This window comes from Lethenteron reissneri, chromosome 50, assembly GCF_015708825.2.
Source record: "Lethenteron reissneri isolate LAM-NWPU_2019-01 chromosome 50, ASM1570882v1, whole genome shotgun sequence".
In the NCBI taxonomy this organism is placed as follows: Eukaryota; Metazoa; Chordata; class Hyperoartia; order Petromyzontiformes; family Petromyzontidae; genus Lethenteron; species Lethenteron reissneri.
This window is the reverse complement of record NC_083828.1, coordinates 9,054,284-9,074,396: the sequence shown is the minus strand read 5'-3', so window position 1 is coordinate 9,074,396 and position 20,113 is coordinate 9,054,284. Positions and strand designations below refer to the sequence as shown.

At 51.3% G+C, this 20,113-nt stretch overlaps 1 protein-coding gene across 2 annotated transcripts; it reads left to right on the top strand.

Annotated features, from left to right (window-relative positions):
- The first annotated feature begins 4,479 nt into the window (after nucleotides 1–4,479).
- On the top strand, nucleotides 4,480–19,803 carry LOC133355190 (follistatin-A-like). Of its 2 annotated transcripts, XM_061572539.1 has the most exons (7): nucleotides 4,480–4,543; nucleotides 4,966–5,047; nucleotides 12,058–12,252; nucleotides 13,980–14,198; nucleotides 16,252–16,509; nucleotides 18,010–18,267; nucleotides 18,882–19,803. In XM_061572539.1, the coding sequence occupies exons 2-7, from the start codon at nucleotides 4,969–4,971 to the stop codon at nucleotides 19,073–19,075; spliced, it is 1,203 nt and encodes a 400-aa protein (XP_061428523.1). In that variant the 5' UTR covers nucleotides 4,480–4,543; nucleotides 4,966–4,968; the 3' UTR covers nucleotides 19,076–19,803. The 2 variants fall into 2 exon arrangements, with proteins under 2 accessions (XP_061428523.1, XP_061428524.1); XM_061572540.1 differs by having other exon boundaries at nucleotides 4,480–5,047; nucleotides 18,010–18,271; nucleotides 18,882–19,077.
- The last annotated feature ends 310 nt before the right edge of the window (nucleotides 19,804–20,113 follow it).

The following is a 20,113-nucleotide window of genomic DNA, read 5'->3' as shown; positions in this document are numbered from 1 at the left end:
GGTCACCCTCCTGATGACCGAATGGAGCAATAATGTCCTGGGTCACCCTCCTGATGACCGAATGGACCAATAATGTCCTGGGTCACCCTCCTGATGACCGAATGGACCAATAATGTCCTGGGTCACCCTCCTGATGACCGAATGGACCAATAATGTCCTGGGTCACCCTCCTGATGACCGAATGGACCAATAATGTCCTGGGTCACCCTCCTGATGACCGAATGGACCAATAATGTCCTGGGTCACCCTCCTGATGACCGAATGGAGCAATAATGTCCTGGGTCACCCTCCTGATGACCGAATGGACCAATAATGTCCTGGGTCACCCTCCTGATGACCGAATGGACCAATAATGTCCTGGGTCACCCTCCTGATGACCGAATGGACCAATAATGTCCTGGGTCACCCTCCTGATGACCGAATGGACCAATAATGTCCTGGGTCACCCTCCTGATGACCGAATGGAGCAATAATGTCCTGGGTCACCCTCCTGATGACCGAATGGAGCAATAATGTCCTGGGTCACCCTCCTGATGACCGAATGGAGCAATACTGTCCTGGGTCACCCTCCTGATGACCGAATGGACCAATAATGTCCTGGGTCACCCTCCTGATGACCGAATGGACCAATAATGTCCTGGGTCACCCCCTGATGACCGAATGGACCAATAATGTCCTGGGTCACCCTCCTGATGACCGAATGGACCAATAATGTCCTGGGTCACCCTCCTGATGACCAAATGGAGCAATAATGTCCTGGGTCACCCTCCTGATGACCGAATGGGCCAATAATGTCCTGGGTCACCCTCCTGATTGACCGAATGGACCAATAATGTCCTGGGTCACCCTCCTGATGACCGAATGGAGCAATAATGTCCTGGGTCACCCTCCTGATGACCGAATGGACCAATAATGTCCTGGGTCACCCTCCTGATGACCGAATGGACCAATAATGTCCTGGGTCACCCTCCTGATGACCGAATGGACCAATAATGTCCTGGGTCACCCTCTTGATGACCGAATGGACCAATAATGTCCTGGGTCACCCTCCTGATGACCGAATGGACCAATAATGTCCTGGGTCACCCTCCTGATGACCGAATGGACCAATAACGTCCTGGGTCACCCTCCTGATGACCGAATTGACCAATTATGTCCTGGGTCACCCTCCTGATGACCGAATGGACCAATAATGTCCTGGGTCACCCTCCTGATGACCGAATGGAGCAATAATGTCCTGGGTCACCCTCCTGATGACCGAATGTCTCTGTTGTGATCACAGTTTTGTTGTTCGTGCCTTTTAGTTTTATCACCATTTATTCGCTGAGTCTTAAATATTTTCCGAGGATTTTTTTCATTGGCTTGGCAGTCACTGTTTGGCCCTAATGTACAGCGTTGTGAGATGCAATTATAAACTCTAAAACTAAACTATGAAAAGTTTTTTTTTTATTTTAGCAGGTAAGGCTCGTAGCTATATAGCTCGTTTTCAGAAGCGATCTGGTTATCACAAATGATAGCTCAACAAAGCGGCTCATGATGTGGACATTTATAGCCATCAAACACTCGGAACGCGCGTTTCTAAATGTGGACAGAAAAACCGGAGGAACCTGGACAAAAATCCATGCCACCACGGGGAGAGAGACACGCAATCTCACAAGTATACAGCAGCCCTCAGGGTCCGGATCGAACCCAGGTACCTCCTGTATACCAGGCGAGGTAGTTAACATCTCCCCACCGCGGCACCGAGCATGAACGACGCTAAATACATTTAAATGATTATCCTGTGTAAGAAAACATTGTTTTTGTTCCTGGGTAGTAAATGTTATTTCCTAATTGTCTATGTTTCAAAAGAACAAAAAATGGCTCTTATTCTCCACAAACTTTGCTTTTGTGACCAGGGCAGTGATATGTTGAAATTTACCTATTTTTTAAGAGAAAACGGGCGATTTTTTGTGTCATTCCTTCACGTAAAGTCCTGTTCACAAAAGCAAAGTTTGTGGGGAATAATAGCCATTTACTATACTTTTTAGGCATCAGCAATTAAAAAATAACACTTAATACCCAGGAACAAAAATTGTGTTACGTAGTGAATTATCATCAAAACCACCTCGATCATAAACTACTGGTGGATAGTGGTTGCAGTGATGATGTTAAATATCGTGGATTTACGTACACATACATCTTTTCACTCTTGCAGTGCAGCAAAGCACCACAAAGCGAATGGGGGAATGGTATCACGATAATCATGAAAATAAAAATAATATAAATAATAATAGAAATAAAATTATTATTTCTATTTTTTTATTATTATTTATTTTTACCTACGTGACTTTACCCAAAAAACCTAAGAGTATGAATCCTTGCAGTCACGAAAGCTTCAAATCTAGAATCGCGATAATCGTTACATCGCGATCTCATATCGTGCGATATCGTGCAAAAATCTCGATCCGGTGACGTCACAGCCCCCCTCCACCCACCCCTCCCTCCTCTCTACACGTCCTAGAGTGACCCCCCCACCCCCACCGTGGGACACCCGTGACCCTGACCTCGTCTGACCCCGAGACGGGAGGGAGAATCTCCGTGGAAGTTTCCAGGTCTTCGCTGGGATGGGCGGGCGGGTTTGGATTTTCGTGGATTTTTTTTCTTTGAGCCTTCGCCGATGAAAATCGACGGGAGCTTATTGAGAAGGGTGCATCCGCGGATGTGCCTGTGGCTTCATCGTCAGGATGGATGTCCTCACGATAGATATCCGTGGAAGTTCCTTGGATGGACATCATCGATAGGTCCTCATGATAGATATCCGTGGAAGTTCCGTGGCTGTCATTACAATGCTCGAGATCGGATTTTGCGTTGTGTGTAGTTGCGTCTATGATTGTGTGTAGTTGTGTGTATGATTGTGTGTAGTTGTGTGTATGACTGTGTATAGTTGTGTGTATGATTGTGTATAGTTGTGTGTAGTTGTGTGTATGCGTGTGTGTAGTTGTGTATGATTGTGTGTTGTGTGTATGATTGTGTATAGTTGTGTGTATGATTGTGTGTAGTTGTGTGTATGCGTGTGTGTAGTTGTGTGTATGCGTGTGTGTAGTGTATGATTGTGTGTAGTGTGTATGATTGTGTATAGTTGTGTGTATGATTGTGTATAGTTGTGTGTATGATTGTGTATAATTGTGTGTATGATTGTGTATATGGAATAGAGCCGGATCTATACACCGTTCAAAGTCACGCTTTTTAATCGCAATAAAGTCGTCGTGTTTGGGCCCCTTAAATCGGCCGCTGGCTTTGAAGTCTGCGTGTGAACTTGTGTTTGTGTGTGTGTGTGGTACCAGGCTAGGTACACCACTGTGTGTGCGTGACGAGCGGTGGCGCAGTGGTTAGCGCGCTGCGTGAACGAAGCGCCGAACCGGGGCTTCCCCCAAGGTCGGAACTCTCCTCGACTCCGCCGACGATGGCGAATTACGTGAACCGGTCCTGGCCTTCCACTAGGTCGACTCGGCCTCGACAATGGGTCGCTGGCGACGTGCGGCTCAGTCAACAGCGGCGCACCGGGGAGACAAAAGCGGCCGCGCTGTGGTGATGTTCGCCACGCATTGCCTGGCGCGACGTGCCACTCACCATCGGTTAAGCGTTGAGCTCACAACGTGTGTGTCTTTGTGTGTGTGTCTTTGTGTGTGTGTCTGTGTGTGTGTGGGGAGCGGTGGTGCAGCGGTTAGCGCGCTGCCGCTACGAACCCGGCGACCCGAGTTCTATTCCCGCTCACGGCCACCAACACCGGTGACGATTTATCTCAACCGGTCCTGGGCCTCCCCTAGGTCGACTCAGCTTTAAATGAGTACCTGGTGCGATGTGTAAACATCGCCACTGGGGAGACAAAGGCGGTCGGGTGTGGTGTTGGCCACCCACCCCCTCGTGTACCGTTCCGGCCTTCACAAGTGCTCGTTAACAGCACTTGCCCCTACAGTCTGTTAAGGCTATACGTGGGATCTTTCCCTTTATCTTTGTGTGGGGAGCGGTGGCGAAGCGGTTAGCGCGCTGCGCTATGAACTTGGCGACTCAGGTTCGATTTCCGCTCACGGCCAACACCAGTGACGATTATCTGCACCGGCCCCGGGCCTCCCCTAGGTCGACTCAGCCTCAAATGAGTACCTGGCGCGATGTGTAAACATCGTCACTAGGGAGACAAAGGCGGTCGGGTGTGGTGTTGGCCACCCACCCCCTCGTGTGCCGTGCCGGCCTTCATAGGTGCTCGCTAACAGCACTTGCCCCAACAGCCTGTTAAGGCTACACGGGGTAGCTTTGCCTTTGTCTCGCGCGCGTGTGTGTGCGTCTGTGTGGCGTTAGTGAGTGGTTGTGGGTGGGTGGTGATTGTGGTTGTGGATGGGTGTGGTATTGGGCTTGTGCGCTCACTGAGCTCCCATATAAATACGGCTTCCCCTTAACACACACACATTTTACTCATCCTCCTCCTCCTTAGAACTTGCAAGTCTGCAATTCGACCCGATACTCACCACTCTCTAATCGAACTATTTCAGTATTATACTGCACAGTAAGTCTTGCCACATACACACCAGTCTCATACACACCCACACTAACATCTTATACAAGTCTTACCAAATTGTGCAGGGTGCACACACACGCGTGTATACACACACGCGTACACACACACACGTGTACACACACACACACGTATACACACACGTGTACACACACACACGTGTACACACACACACGTATACACACACGTGTACACACACGCACGTGTACACACACACACACGTACACACACACACGTATACACACACGTGTACACACACACGTGTACACACACGTGCACACGCACACGTGTACACACACGCATACACACACACACACGTATACACACGTACACACACACGTGTACACACACACGTGTATACACACACACGCGCGCGCGTGTCCACCACTTACACCTCCCGGGATACTCATCAGGCGATGGAGACGAGGTGGAACTCTCCGACTGCCCACGTGACTCTCCTGCTGCACCTGCTGCAAGCGGCCACCGCCGTCGAAGGTACGTCGAGTCCGTTTCACGACGCGTCGCCTCCGTTTCACGACGCGTCGAGTCCGTTTCACGACGCGTCGCCTCCGTTTCACGACGCGTCGCATCCGTTTCACGACACGTCGAGTCCGTTTCACGACGCGTCGAGTCCGTTTCACGACGCGTCGCCTCCGTTTCACGACGCGTCGCATCCGTTTCACGACACGTCGAGTCCGTTTCACGACACGTCGAGTCCGTTTCACGACGCGTCGAGTCCGTTTCACGACGCGTCGTCTCCGTTTCACGACGCTTCGCCTCCGTTTCACGACACGCGTGGCTTTGTACGTCGCGGTCATGCCACTCAAATCAACATCAAGGTGTCATCATCATCATCGGCATCAGCATCATCGGCATCATCGGCATCAGCATCATCGGCATCAGCATCATCGGCATCAGCATCATCGTCGTGATGACCCACGGCGCTCGCTGCTTTCGCCAGCCGCCACCACCGCGTGCAGCGTCGCTTGCCAGCGCGTTCCAGACCTTGCAAGACGACAATCGATCCGACACTCACTACCCTGTCTCATCGAAACACATTCCTGCGGAGGGAGCTGGTAGGAACGTTGGGTTGCTCGGTCAATGGCCTGCAGGGTCAACGGCGGCGTGGTGTATTCCGCAAATATGCCCGACTGTGAGGGCGGGCAAAAGCCGGCGTGAGTAGGTTAAACGTTGAGTTTTATAAGGGCACCACGGGGTGACCAGCCCCTCCCCACCCAGCCCTCCCCTCCCCACCCAGCCCCTCCCCACCCTCCCCACCCAGCTCATCCCCACCCTCCCCTCTCCACCCAGCCCCACCCCTCCCATTTTTGGATGCACGACGGACGGACGGACACAATAATCCCCTGTGGGCTGGTGTAACCAGGAGGTTCCTACCACTATTATTTCAGTATTCTACATTGCAAGTCTTAACCATATACACACCAGTCTCATACACCCAAGTTACCAAATCGTTCAGGGTGCACACAATAACAACAACAACCGCCATTCGCCACTAAGTGGTGGTGACGTCACCACGAGGCTTGTGCCAGGCTAGGTGCACGTTGAGACCACGTGAAGTGTCGAACGCCCGCTGGCAGGAGGTCACGGGGCAGACCCAGCAGGTGCCACGGGTCGACCAACTGAGATGAGTGGCCAATGCACCACCTGTGCCCCCTACTGTGCACAATCAAACAAAGATCCCCCGTATAGCCTTAACAGATTATAGAGGCAAGTGCTGTTAACGAGCACCTATGAAGGCCGGAACGGTACACACACACGTGTACACACACACACACAGGCCGCATCGTGCAGGAGGCCCGGAGCACAGTGGTGGGAGACACCGACACAAACCTCACCGCCATGTGCTCCTGCTTTAGCGAGGTCTCCCTCTCTCTCTCTCTCTCGTCACCCCTTTGCTCGCTGGACAGAGACCACTCCAGGTCTTCATCTTCTTGGTTCTTTCGGTAAAGTCACGTAGAATGGAAATAATAAAATAATAAAAATCAAACATCATAAAATAATTCTCACGACGTTTCGGCCGCAACGCAAGCAGCCGTCCTCAGGTGAAGAACAGGTCTGTCGGAAAGACAGCGTCCGAATGAACCAAGCTTGGCAGCGTTTATTAAAGCTGGGTTGGAGGGGGAAGGGGCGCCTTGACAAAGGAATTTGCATATCAAGAGGAATTTAGCATATTTATGGAAAATGCAGATATGGGATTAGTCACTACTTGTGGAATGCGTAGGAGGGGGGGGGGGGGGGGTTCAAAGTCATATTATGCCCGTGCATTATGCAGTATGCAGTGTGCGAGTCTCGATATTGTGGGTCTCCGTGTAAGTAATTGCGGGATCTTAAGCCGCGTCCGCATCTGAGCGACCGCTCGCCAGAGGTCGCAACCGGGTACCCGATACCCGTACCCTACCCGATACCCGGCTACCCGTACCCAGCCGGGTACGGGTACCCGTTTGCGACCCTGGTGCGGCCGGGTAAGGGTACGGGTAGACCGTGAGTCACTGGTGAGTCACTGTTTGTCACTCATTTCCCAACGTCTTGTCTCTTCTCACAATTCAAGTTCCTAGAATCAACCCACCCGCGCCTGCAACATGGCTTCATCCCAGAGGTCGCAATCAGGTACCCGATACCCGTACCCCAGAGGTGTGGACTCGAGTCATGTGACTTGGACTCGAGTCAGACTCGAGTCATGAATTTGATGACTTGAGACTCGACTTGGACTTGCATAACAATGACTTTGTCCCACCTCTGAGGTGTGGACTCGAGTCATGTGACTTGGACTCGAGTCAGACTCGAGTCATGAATTTGATGACTTGAGACTCGACTTGGACTTGCATAACAATGACTTTGTCCCACCTCTGAGGTGTGGACTCGAGTCATGTGACTTGGACTCGAGTCAGACTCGAGTCATGAATTTGATGACTTGAGACTCGACTTGGACTTGCATAACAATGACTTTGTCCCACCTCTGAGGTGTGGACTCGAGTCATGTGACTTGGACTCGAGTCAGACTCGAGTCATGAATTTGATGACTTGAGACTCGACTTGGACTTGCATAACAATGACTTTGTCCCACCTCTGCCGTACCCTACCCGTTTGCGACCCTGGTGCGGCCGGGTACGGGTAAGGAATCAAAACCCATTTGCGACCTCTGCCGCTAGCTCAACTCGCGCGCACGCAACTGCGTCGCCTCCGCGTGGACCGTCGCTGCAAGGCGCTTGCAGCGACGGAGCTGCGTGCGAGCGTCTTGCAGCTCACGCAGAGAGAAGTACGCAGAGTCGATCCTGGAGCGCGGTGGCTCCCTGCTGGGCGATTCGCCAGCGACGCGTTCCAACAGCGTCGTGCGGTCAACGACGCAACCGCAGGGCGAAGATTTAATTTGCGCGACTTCGATGGCGATAAATTGGCGGCGCTAGAACTGGATAAAAAATGAATTTGCGACAGAATGAATGGCGCGTTATGTTAATGCGATAAGGCAAGGGATCATTGTCACGATTAAAACATTAATATTTAAAATATCGCAGCTTGATCCACGCTTCATCCATGCTGGAATCAAGCATGGATGAAGCTCTGGTATTGTGAATGCACTTGCCTATGTGTTGGAGCATGGATCAGACATGTCTATGATATTCTGAATACATGTGACTTGGGTGTGTTGGTATGATTACGATATTCTGAATACATGTGACTTGGGTGTGTTGGCATGGCGATGATATTTTGAATACATGTGACTTGGGTGTGTTGGCATGGCGATGATATTCTGAATACATGTGACTTGGGTGTGTTGGAGCATGGTTATGATATTCTGAATGCATGTGGCTTGGGTGTGTTAAAACATCGTTACAGCATATCTATGATATTTTGAATACATGTGACTATTTGTTCGAGCATGGATAAAGCTTTGTATCGTAAAAAAAATTGGTCGATTTCCGTTTAATACAATTTGTGATCGTTAACAATACGTCGACCCCTGTCCCAGTATTCCTTATATGGGCAAACCCATGCCCAATTGCTCCACATATGGGCCAAAATGATGAACATAATTTATCATTCATTCTGTCGAGGATTAATTTTATCCTGTTACAGCGCTGTAATAGAGAATCAGTTTAACACGAAGGCTTTCGCAACCAATGTTATCCATAATATAATTATCAATAAGAGAGGTTTTTATTATAATAATAGGGGTTTTCCCCTTTTTTGCAACAAAACTGAGACCTTTTTTACGAGGATTCATGTCAGCATTAACCACGATCCTTGCAGTCAAAAGGGACATCCCTTGGTGTGGACCAATCAGTTTCAAGGACAATGCATATATTATCATAGTATGTTTTTTGTTTGCATTTTGACTGCAAGTATTGTGGTTAATGCAGACATGAATCCTTGTAAAAAGGTTTCAGTTTTGTTGCCAGAAAAAAGGGGAAAACCCCTATTATTATATTTTGGTACTGGCAAAGGAGATCTGATGATGAAAGAGAGGTTTTCGTTCTGTTTACGTGACAAACCTTACTCACTGGCTGTGTCGGCTGGTGACGGGTTTCACGACACATTTACATTTCAGCGATCTAACCCAAAACAACCTCTATTATGGAGCGATAAAATGGTACACCCGACAGAATCGCCCATCAGAGACGCGACCCCACATATATGGAAGAAGAAGAAGAAAGTGAACATGGCTTTGGCTGAAGGCCGCGTGTCTTTGCCCATATATGATCATTGCGGATCGTTCATCGAGATCAATTCTATCGATTCCCACTCAGTTGGTTCACAACAAACGAACATCAAACAAGTAAACCCGTAAAAACAAAGTTTTTCACTATAAATCCTTTATATGCGTGGCGGCTAGAGTCCTCTAGTCCTCTGGCTTGAGATGGCTGCCACCTATGGGTCAGATGATTGCATTGCACCATTAAGCAATTGGTAATTAAATATAATATTTTTGTCCTAAAAAGTGTAAAATTTAGATGAAAAATTTTCACGAACATTAATTGTCACGCACAACGAGTCTGTGTGGAAAATGTCAGCTCGATTGGATCACGGGAAGTGGGTTAAAAAACGACCGAAAGATTTGCACGGTCCTAAGCAAGCAAGCAAGTGAACTTAATATAAAGGATTTAAAAATACCGCGGGGTTATCGTAATTAGCGGGTTCGTCTCTGTGTCGATTAATTGCCAATAGATCTGTGGATCGAGTAATGATGTGACCACGGACCCCGCCCTCCCTTCGTTTGATTGGCTAAGGGGCCGTCTATAATGACGTCACGCACCTGGGGGGAGGGGGGTTGAGAAATGTGACGTCACATCAAAATGCGCAACTTTAAATAAATATAGACAACACGTTCTACTTAATTAAATATACTTTTTATTAAATGTTGTTTTTCTTACAACATCAGAGTGCAGCGGCACATTAAACACGCACTACAATGACAATAGTTTAAAGCGATTTGAAGCATGTTTTATATATTTTTTTGGGGGGGGCAGAGCTTTGTGACGTCATATTTGAGGGGGGGGGGGGTCTGACTTTTTGTGACGCCGTGTGACGAGGGGAGGGGGGGTCAAAAATTGTCCAAAATCGCGTGACGTCATTTATGGACGGCCCCTCATCACCACCACCACCACGCCTGCCGTTGACACGTGACGGCGGCCATGCGCACGTGGCAGCAATGGGTGTTGCTGGATCACACGCAGACACGCGGAGATTGTGAGACTCTCTTGCCGAGGGCATCATGGAAGTTAGCCACAGCACCACGGCTCGCCAAGAAGGCGGTACAGCAAGCGTGGGAAATAATAAAATAATAAAAATAAAACATAATAAAATAATTCTCACGACGTTTCGGCCACAACGCAAGCAGCCGTCCTCAGGTGGAGAGCAGGTCTGTCGAGAAGACAAAGTCTGAATGGATCGAAATTTAAGCGTGGGATAATCTCCATCTGCCCCATCTGTACGGCATAGAACGTTGCCCTCTCGGCTTCCTCCCACACGTATAAACATGCATTGGTCGATAACATCTTCATGCATAGAGGACCGCAGAGCTTGGGTGGGTGGGTGGGCGGGGCATTGTGAATGTGGTGCTGGCTCACCGCATGGTCTGTGGCCCCTCGCCTCCCCGAGTCGTTCCGTCTGCACGAGGAACGTCCAGTGGGCACCGCACGTCAGCGGCGTCGGCGCACGGCGTCACGTGGTCGACCTCCCCGTTCCACTTCGTTTTTGTTCAAGTTCAAGTTTCATGTATTAGGTATCGAGCCCTGTGAGCCATTCGGCTCTTGAATCGGGTGCAACCGCAACAAACAAAACACAAAAACATGAACAAGAAAACATTTCGATTTAAAGCTTTCGTGACTGCAGGGATTCATCTTCTTGGTTCTTTCGGTAAAGTCACGTAGAAGGGAAATAATAAAATAAAATAAAAATTTTTTTAAAACATAATAAAATTATTCTCACGACGTTTCGGCCACAACGCAAGCAGCCGTCCTCAGGTGAAGACCAGGTCCGTCGGGGAGACAGACCTGGTCTTCCAAGAACAAGAAAACATCTTAAAGTGACTATGTGACTAAGTACAAACAGAAAATCCAAGAAAAGACAGCAAAATATTGCAGAAAAAACACCGTACACCAACGCTGTGTGCAAAAATCCCAGTGGGATGCAAGTCAAACATCCAACAACAACCACAAGACAACTTAGATTAAGGCCATCAGTCTAACTCTGTACTACAACAAACAAACATGGCTAAACCAATACACTTTTCGAAATCACCAAAATAAAGCCATGGAAGCAATGAAACAGTGATCATAGGAACTGTGACGGAATTTTCACAATTAACGGCACAAACAACATGTACCACCAAAACCCTACAGCCGTAGCTGGCTGCATGAGTCACTCCGCAACAGCAGAAGCATCAATCGGGGTATTATAATTTTTCAATGCACCTTTATGTTCAATGTCACCTGCTGCCGAAGCACGGCATCATGGCTGGAACACAGAAGTCCGACCAGTGGAGGTGGGCTGCAGAGGTTTTGTGGCAACATCTACAACCAGACTGCTTAGAGACCTGGGAATTAAGGGCCAGAGCCAGCGTTCGGCAATCAGAGCTGTATCGGAGGCGGCAGAAGGCAGCAGTCAGTGGCTCTGGATGAAGAGGAAAGACCCCAGCTGGGCCCCAAAGTGAGAGGGCCAGGAGGTATGCAGTCAACAATGCTTGACTCAGGGAGGAGGACGCCCCTGCCATGCATAGTCCCATGGGATGTTGGCTATCAACAACAAGGCAACTCCTATGACTAATTGGGAATGGGACGCAAGCGTAGGATTGATCACCCTGTCGCTGGCCGCCTTTGGGGAGGGTGTATAGTATGAAAGGCCGAAACACCCTAGGAACCAAAGGTTCACTACTGACGATGCGCTCCCCAAATTTCACCAGGCTCACTGTTCATGAACTCTTGGAAGTGCTTGCACAAAGGATAGTAACATCTCATCCTGTGTTCTTTGAATCGTGGTGCGTGCAGGGGGCATCTGCTGGCTGCGTCGGGGCGAGGGTGGCAGGTGCCAGGGCTCGCTGTTGCAGGTCGGGGTCTCCATGGCCGAGTGCTGCTCGGCGCACGGGCCTGGCCGCGCGTGGAGCGGCCTCGACGCATCTCCGGAGAGCCTCTTCCGCTGGAAGCTGAGCGGCGGCGCCACGCCGTGCGTGCCCTGCAGCCGGGGTAAGCGCCTCGCGCCCACGGATGGCCGCTGGAGGCACGCGGAGTAGCCGGAAGGCCCCGAGTGCCGGGCTTGCGTCTACGGCAAGCGGCACCACCGTGCACTGCGTTTTTGCTCACGTTGATTTTGATGGTGAGCTAGGGCAAGAGGATGACCACAATGCTCTTCTTCTTGGTTCTTTCGGTAAAGTCACGTAGAATGGAAATAATAAAATAATAAAAATAAAACATAATAATTCTCACGACGTTTCGGCCACAACGCAAGCAGCCGTCCTCAGGTGAAGAACAGGTCTGTCGAGAAGACAGAAGACAGACCTGTTCTCCACCTGAGGACGGCTGCTTGCGTTGTGGCCGAAACGTCGTGAGAATTATTTTATTATGTTTTATTTTTATTATTTTATTATTTCCATTCTACGTGACTTTACCGAAAGAACCAAGAAGATGAATCCCTGCGGTCACGAAAGCTTTAAATCGAAATTTAACACAATGCTCTTCTTCAGGAAATGTTTATTTTTATTTTTGCAAGCCAGGACGGTTCTGGTGATCAGGGTGATCAGGGTGATGATGATAATGATTTTGTTGGTGGTAATAATTTTCATTATTGTACAAGTGGTGATTGTTTCGGTGTTTGTGATTCTGGTTGTGGTGGTGACAGTGTGTTGCTGGTGACGGTGGTGTTCGTGACGGTGGTGGTAGTAGTGGTGATGATGATGGGAGTTTTGGTGGTGGCGGTGATGGTGAATGATAATGAAGACAGCGCTCGTGACGATAAGAATGATGACGACGAGGATTGTGCAGGCGGTGGTGGAATGCCGGTTGAGAAAGTTGTTTCGAGACGACAATGTTCATGCTCCGGGTCTGTCCCGCGATCTCCTGCCAGCGAGTCTTCAACACCTTACGTGACCCTCAACGTGCACCTAGCCTGGCACAACCTCTGCGGTCATTCCAGCCGCACTGAGTGGCGAAGCAAGCGGCCGTTGCCGAGCTAAGTTCAAGTTGTATTTTGTTTAACCGGGGCGAGATCTCGGGTGGAGGAGGACTTGGGAACGACTCTCGTTTGCGATAGTCACCCGAGGTCACCGGAGTGCAGGCGGAGGAAAACAATTTGAATAAACCGTATTGGTTCTTTCGGTAAAGTCACGTAGAATTGAAACAATAAAATAATAAAAATAAAACATAATAAAATAATTCTCACGACGTTTCGGCCACAACGCAAGTAGCCGTCCTCAGGTGGAGAACAGGTCTGTCGAGGAGACAGACTCTGTCTTTATTTTTTATTATGTTTTATTTTTATTATTTTATTATTTCAATTATACGTGACTTTACCGAAAGAACCAAGAAGATTAATCCCTGCAGTCACGAAAGCTTTAAATCGAAATTTGAATAAAGTGTGGCAACAAACCGATGAGAAATGAGAGCCCCAAAAATAAAATGCCGTGTGTCAACTCCTGAGAAAACTGCAAACAAAATAAACATTGCACAAACGCTAAAGTGGCGGTTGAGCAATAAGCTCGCCGTGAAAGCGAGCCTGCTCGGGCAGATCTCACATCTAGGCGGATCGTAGGGACGACTTACACAAAACTCAAGTTACAGCCGTGAGGGCAGGGGAGGGCAGGTGGTGAGTGTCGCAGGCCACAGTGTCAACAGGACCATTTGGCGGCTGCGTACACAGACGAGCCGCTCGCTTCGTGCCGCTGACGCCGCCTCTGCCGCCGCTGTTCCCGCTCCAGGCTCCTGCGACCGCATCGAGTGCGGCCCCGACCAGCGGTGCCGCGTGGGCCGCAACGGGGCCCCACGCTGCCTCTGCGCGCCGCCGTGCCCCCCGGCCACGCGCGCGGGCCCCGTGTGTGCCTCCAGCGGCCGCACCTTCAGGGACGAGTGCGCCCTGCTGAGGGCACGATGCCGGGGGCAGAGAGGCCTTTCCGTGCAGTACCCGGGGCCCTGCATGAGTGAGTCCGTGGGCGCGTGTTCGACGCGTGGGCCCCCAATTGGCAGGTCCTGGATCGTGTGCGGTGTCTACGGATGCTGAAACATCGGGCTGGGGACGTGGCCGGGAAGCGAGGATCGCCTCACTTGTGTTCCCAAGCCTCGCGTAACCTCGCTTCTTTCGAGAGCGCATACCATGTCGACCCATACGGGTTCACCGTTTTCTTGTACAGGGAAATTTAGTTTTTTGGTTCGTATGGCGTACAGCCGTTTCAATATAGGCAAAAAAACCACCGTAATTTTGTGTCTATTTGTTTGTGTTTCTCTCCTTGTGATGGGACTTTGTAGGATGAACGTTGAGATTTTATAAGGGGCACGGGGTGACCAGTAAGGTCTGAATTGGTCTGTAATAAGGTAGGGCACTGATAAGGGTTTGGCAGGTTTGAGAGCGTCATATTACCGCTACTGCCATGGCTACCATTCCCAATGAACTTCGCTCGGATTGATTCCTCCACCCATGTCTCTCTCGTCCACGCTGTGCTCAACCACCACACTGCAGGTCACAACAACACACTCGCACCATTCACTCCAACAACAACAACAACCACCGTCATTCGCCACTAAGTGGCGGTGATGTCACCACGGCGCTTGCGACAGGCTATGGGCTATTTAAGGCCACGTGAAGTGTGAACCAAAAACAAATTCCACTCAGTTTGTAGTTTTGGATTATGATTTATTTTTATTAAATCCTTTATATTAAGTTCGCTTGCTTGCTTGCGTGCTTGCTTGCTTACGACCGTGCAAATCTTTCGGTCGTTTTTTAACCCACTTCCCGTGATCCAATCGAGCTGACATTTTGCACACAGACTCGTTGTGCGTGACAATTTATTTTCGTGAAAAATGTTTTCCAAAATTTTCCACATTTAAGGAAAAAAAAATTCATATTTAATTTAAAATACCAATGTGATAAAAATGAAACTCTTACTCAAGAAAAACAGAAATGAATAATAAAATAAAACCGATGCCACGCATATAAAGGATTTATAGTGAAAAACTTTGTTTTTACGGGTTAATTTTTTCTCTTTAAACTACCTACACGTCCACTCACACGCTCACCCACTCACACACTCACTCACTCACAAGCTCATTCGCCCTACTCACACACCCGCTCACGCAAAAAAACCGCACTCACCACACTGCAGGTCACCCTCACTTCTCAGTTTGTGCTTCTTTGTAATTCTTTCCCATCGCCTCGAACTTTGTTCAACTTCAGCGATCCCGTCAACCGCCGTCATCCATTCTAACGCCTTCGAATGGCGCTTGTTTGTACTGCTCGCCATCTCGGCATTTCGTTTTTTATTATTACACGCTTTTATTTAACTCATTCTGTCTGTTGTTGTTGTATCCTCAAATCTTGTAACTCAATTTTAACCCACTTCCCAATGTGGTATCGACTGCAAACTTGGTATACTTATGTCATACTGATGACAATACTATATTCTATCATAATATATATATTTTTTAAACTATCTTTTTTATATCTTATGTTTCGGCTTGGGTCTAACTGTCCACGCTCAACTGACGTTGGCTGTAATTGGCCACGGTCCCACACGTTATGGCAAGCTTCGGGGCCACTTCCTGGAGTCGTGGAGTTCTTCCATTACTTGTACATTTCATAAAAGCGTGTTAAAAAAGTATTTTTAAATGTTACTTATTTAAGCCCGCGCTCAGCAAAACTGCGATTTACAAAACAAAACAAAACCTAGGGGGGACTCAGAGCGGAGTGCCGCTGTCACCCCCCCCCAACCCTCCCCATCCCCCACTCCCCCCATCCCCCCAACCCCCCCAACCCCCCCCATCCCCCCAAACCCCCCTCACCCCCCCACCCCCCCACTCTCCCCATCCCCCCCAACCCCCAACCCTCTCATCCCCCCAAACCCCCCCTCACCCCCCCACTCCCCCCATCCCCCCTCCCCCCCCATCCCCCCATCGCCCCGTCCACACCCCCCCCAACCCCCCATCCCACCATCCCCCCATCGCCCCGCCCACACCCCCCACCCCCCCTCCCCCCCGCAGGGTCGTGCGCGGCCGTGCCGTGCCCCGGCGCCTCCGTGTGCCTGCTGGACCAGAGCAGCACGGCGCACTGCGTCAGCTGCAGCCTGCGACCCTGCGCCACCGCCACCACGGCCACCGCCACGGCCGCTGCCGGGGTGTCGCCGCGCTCCACGCTGTGCGGCAACGACGGCGTCACCTACCCCGGCGTGTGCCACCTGCGCCGCGCCACCTGCCAACGCGGTCGCTCCATCGGCGTGGCGCACCACGGGCCCTGCCAGGGTAGAACCCCTGAGCACTCACCCCCACCCCTGAGCCCCCACCCCCTCACCCCTGAGCCCTCACCCCTGAACCCTCACCCCTGAGCCCTTACCCCTGAGCCCTCTCCCTCACCCCTGAACCCTCACCCCCTGAGCACTCACCCTAACCACGGGCCCTGCCAGGGTAAAACCCCTGAGCACTCGCCACCCTGAGCACTCACCCCTGAGCCCCCACCCCTGACCCTCACCCCTGAGCCCTCACCCCTCACCCCCTCACCCCCCTCTCCCCCATCCCTGAGTCCTCACCCCTGAACCCTCACCACCTCACCCTTACCCCTGAGCCCTCTCCCTCACCCCTGAACCCTCACCCCCTGAGCACTCACCCTAACCACGGGCCCTGCCAGGGTGAAACCCCTGTGCACTCGCCACCCTGAGCTCCCGCCCTCACCCCCTCACCCTCACCCCTGAGCCCTCCCCATCACCCCTTCACCCTCACCCCCACCCCCTCACCCTCACCCCCTCACCCTAACCACGGGCCCTGCCAGTGTAAACCCCTCTGAGCTCTAACAACGACAACAAAACTCTCACCCTGAACCTGACACTAAACCCTCAGCCAAACCCCCTTGTTCTGAAACTCAGTCCCTGAGCGCACGCATTAAACCGCGCACCCCCAGCACGAATCTCCTGACCCTGAGCCCAACATCGTCTGCCAAACGTGGGAGGCTTTAATCGGCGTGGCACACAGCGGGGCCCTGGCAGGCCGATCGTCTCTGCTAGACCACAAACTCCTAAACCCAGAACGCTAAATCCCACAGTAAACCCGAGATCTAAACTCTTAAAACCCCGAATCCTATTGCCCGCCACCAATCCCTAACCCTGTCGGATCACAGCGAGGCGGAGTCCGTGAGCCCGTGGACCAGACGTCTCACTCGTCGGTGCCACCTGGGATGGCAGAAGGCAAAAGCGGTTCCAATTTGTTTACACCACCCCAAATTAACAAAATTATGCGATAGTCACTTTAAAATGAGCGGGGTTATACACAGCCACTTCGCTCTCTCTTACCCCGTACAAATAAATCGGTACGATCAAAGCTTCGCTACTTCCAGTTATTGGGACATCTCCTCCAGGCGCATGGGTCCATGTTGTGCCCGCACCTCCGTTTAGCGCAGAGGTCGCAACCGGGTACCCGATACCCGTACCCTACCCGATACCCGGCTACCCGGCCGGGTACGGATATCCGTTTGCGACCCTGGTGCGGCTGGGTACGGGTAGGCCGTGAGTCACTGGTGAGTAACCGTTTGTCACTCATTTCGGGTAGGTTACGGGTACGGGTAGGGAAGGGGTACCCATTTGCGACCCTGGTGCGACCGGGTACGGGTACAGGTAAGGAATCAAAACCCGTTTGCGACCTCTGGTTTAGCGCGGTCGGCTACGTACGGCGTGAAAGAAGTTGCGCGTGGTACGCGCGTGCGTGCCGCTCCAATCGTCACCCACTTCGCCGCGCTCACCCCCCGCCCCGCAGACCGCCCGTCCTGCGCCGACACGCGCTGCGGCCCCGGCCGCCGCTGCCTCTGGGACTCGGAGTCGCGGCGGCCGCACTGCGTGCTCTGCCCCGAGGCTCCGTGCTCGACGGCGCCGACGGCGACCCGCGACGGCCCGGACGAGGGGGCGGCCGTGTGCGCCTCCGACAACGTGACGTACCCGAGCGCGTGCGCGATGCGCGAGGCCGCGTGCGCGCGCGGAGTGTACCTGGAGGCGCGAGCGCCGGGATTCTGCGGCCGTGAGTACGCGGCTCCAAATCCCCTCTCCGCTTTGTGCCGCGTGGCTCGTGCGGAGCGCGTCAATTGCTTCGCCTCGGGAGCTCGGGGATCCGCCGATACACCTGCTCACCCGCCCACTCGCCGACCCTTCACTGGCCACCTTCACGTGTTACCAGATCCATGGTTTGGTGGTCATAGCCGCAGTCGCACACACGAGGGAGTCTTTAATTTTCCATTCGGTGTCCGCATCTTTCACAGTTTGTGCCGATTCAGTTAAGCGCTGCCCATTGTTTCCGAACCCCTGTTGAACCTGTAAACCGGTTTCTATCGGTTTTAACCTTGATTTGAAGCTTTCGTGACTGCAGGAATCCATACTCTTTGGTTCTTTCGGTAAAGTCACGTGGGTAGAAATTATTTTATTTTATTTCTAACTACGTAACTTTACCGAAAGAACCAAAGACCATCGGTTTTAGTTGAGCCCAAATCGAACCCGGAGAAGCTGTGGGTTTGACTGGCCGTTCCCAAAGGTGGTGACGTCACCTTGCCATGCAGCAGCATGCGTTGCCCTTTTGCCATCTGAAATGTCTACCTTGGCATCTCGGTTATCATGATTGCATTTGTTTCTATTTTCTAGCGACGGAGGAGTACGACTTGGAGGACTTGGAGGATGAGGTTGATGATGAAGACGACGGCGGTGGCGATGGCGACGATGTAGGCGATTACGCCTCCGAAATGGGTGATGACCTCAATGAAGCGTGGGAGTCAACCCAACGGCTCGATCCACAAATCACCGCGTCGGAAAGGTCAAACGGTCGCGACAGCTGGTAAAAAACAAAACACGCACGCACAGGTCAAACGCCAAGTTACCGTTATTCTCCGTGACATACCACTTTTACATCCCTGTGTACTTTAAAGCAAACGTTTGCGGGGTGGATCTTCTAATCTAGTAAGAGTGCGTGCGTGCGTGCGTTCGTTTGCGCGTGTGACCAGATTTGTGTTAACTCTTGACACCAGACACTTTCCAGATGTCGTCGTGTTAAACAGAGAATGCGGTACAGCAAAAGGCACAATGTCCCGCAAGGATCGATTGATTCCCTAGCCGAGGATGCGAGCGGAAGTTCCGATGATTACCTTGAGCGTAGACTGCGGTATTGTGGCGAGACCACAATGCGATGTAGAATCCACGAGAGTTTGGTTGTCGTCTGCTTGTAAAAGATTATCGTCTCGTTCGCTCATTGTTTCCTTGCGCGTTATTTACAAAATAACACACACGGCAATGAAAAGTTCTGAAAATAAACGGCTATGACCAATTTAAATGAGCGTTTTCGGCTCAACGTTTTTCGCTTGGGGTAATTAACGGCCCGAAAGTCACGTGGTACCATCATTGCCACGGCCATTTTCACATTTTGCTGAATTTCAACTTACGGCGGAACTGACGGCACGTGCCCCATGAGCGCGACAGATGGTGGACATTGCGACGGTCAGGGGGCTCGCTCGCAGGCTCACGCCCAGCGACGGGTCCTCTAAAGTCGCACGTCCAGTGCTGGGGGGGGGGGGGGGGGGTGTTTATGGTGTCCGCCGTGATGCTTTGTGAAGTGCACATCTCACTGGCAGCCATCGGTAAACTTTGGTGGTTGGAGATTTGAAGGCAGATCGCGGTTCGAAGGACACGGGAGCAGCAATTAACACATTCCTGCGGAGGGAGCTGGTAGGAACGTTGGGTTGCTCGGTCAATGGCCAGGGTCAACGGCGGCGTGGTGTATTCCGCAAATATTCCTGACTGTGAGGGCGGGCACAAGCCGGCGTGAGTAGGTTAAACGTTGAGTTTTATAAGGGCACCACGGGGTGACCAGCACCTCCCCACCC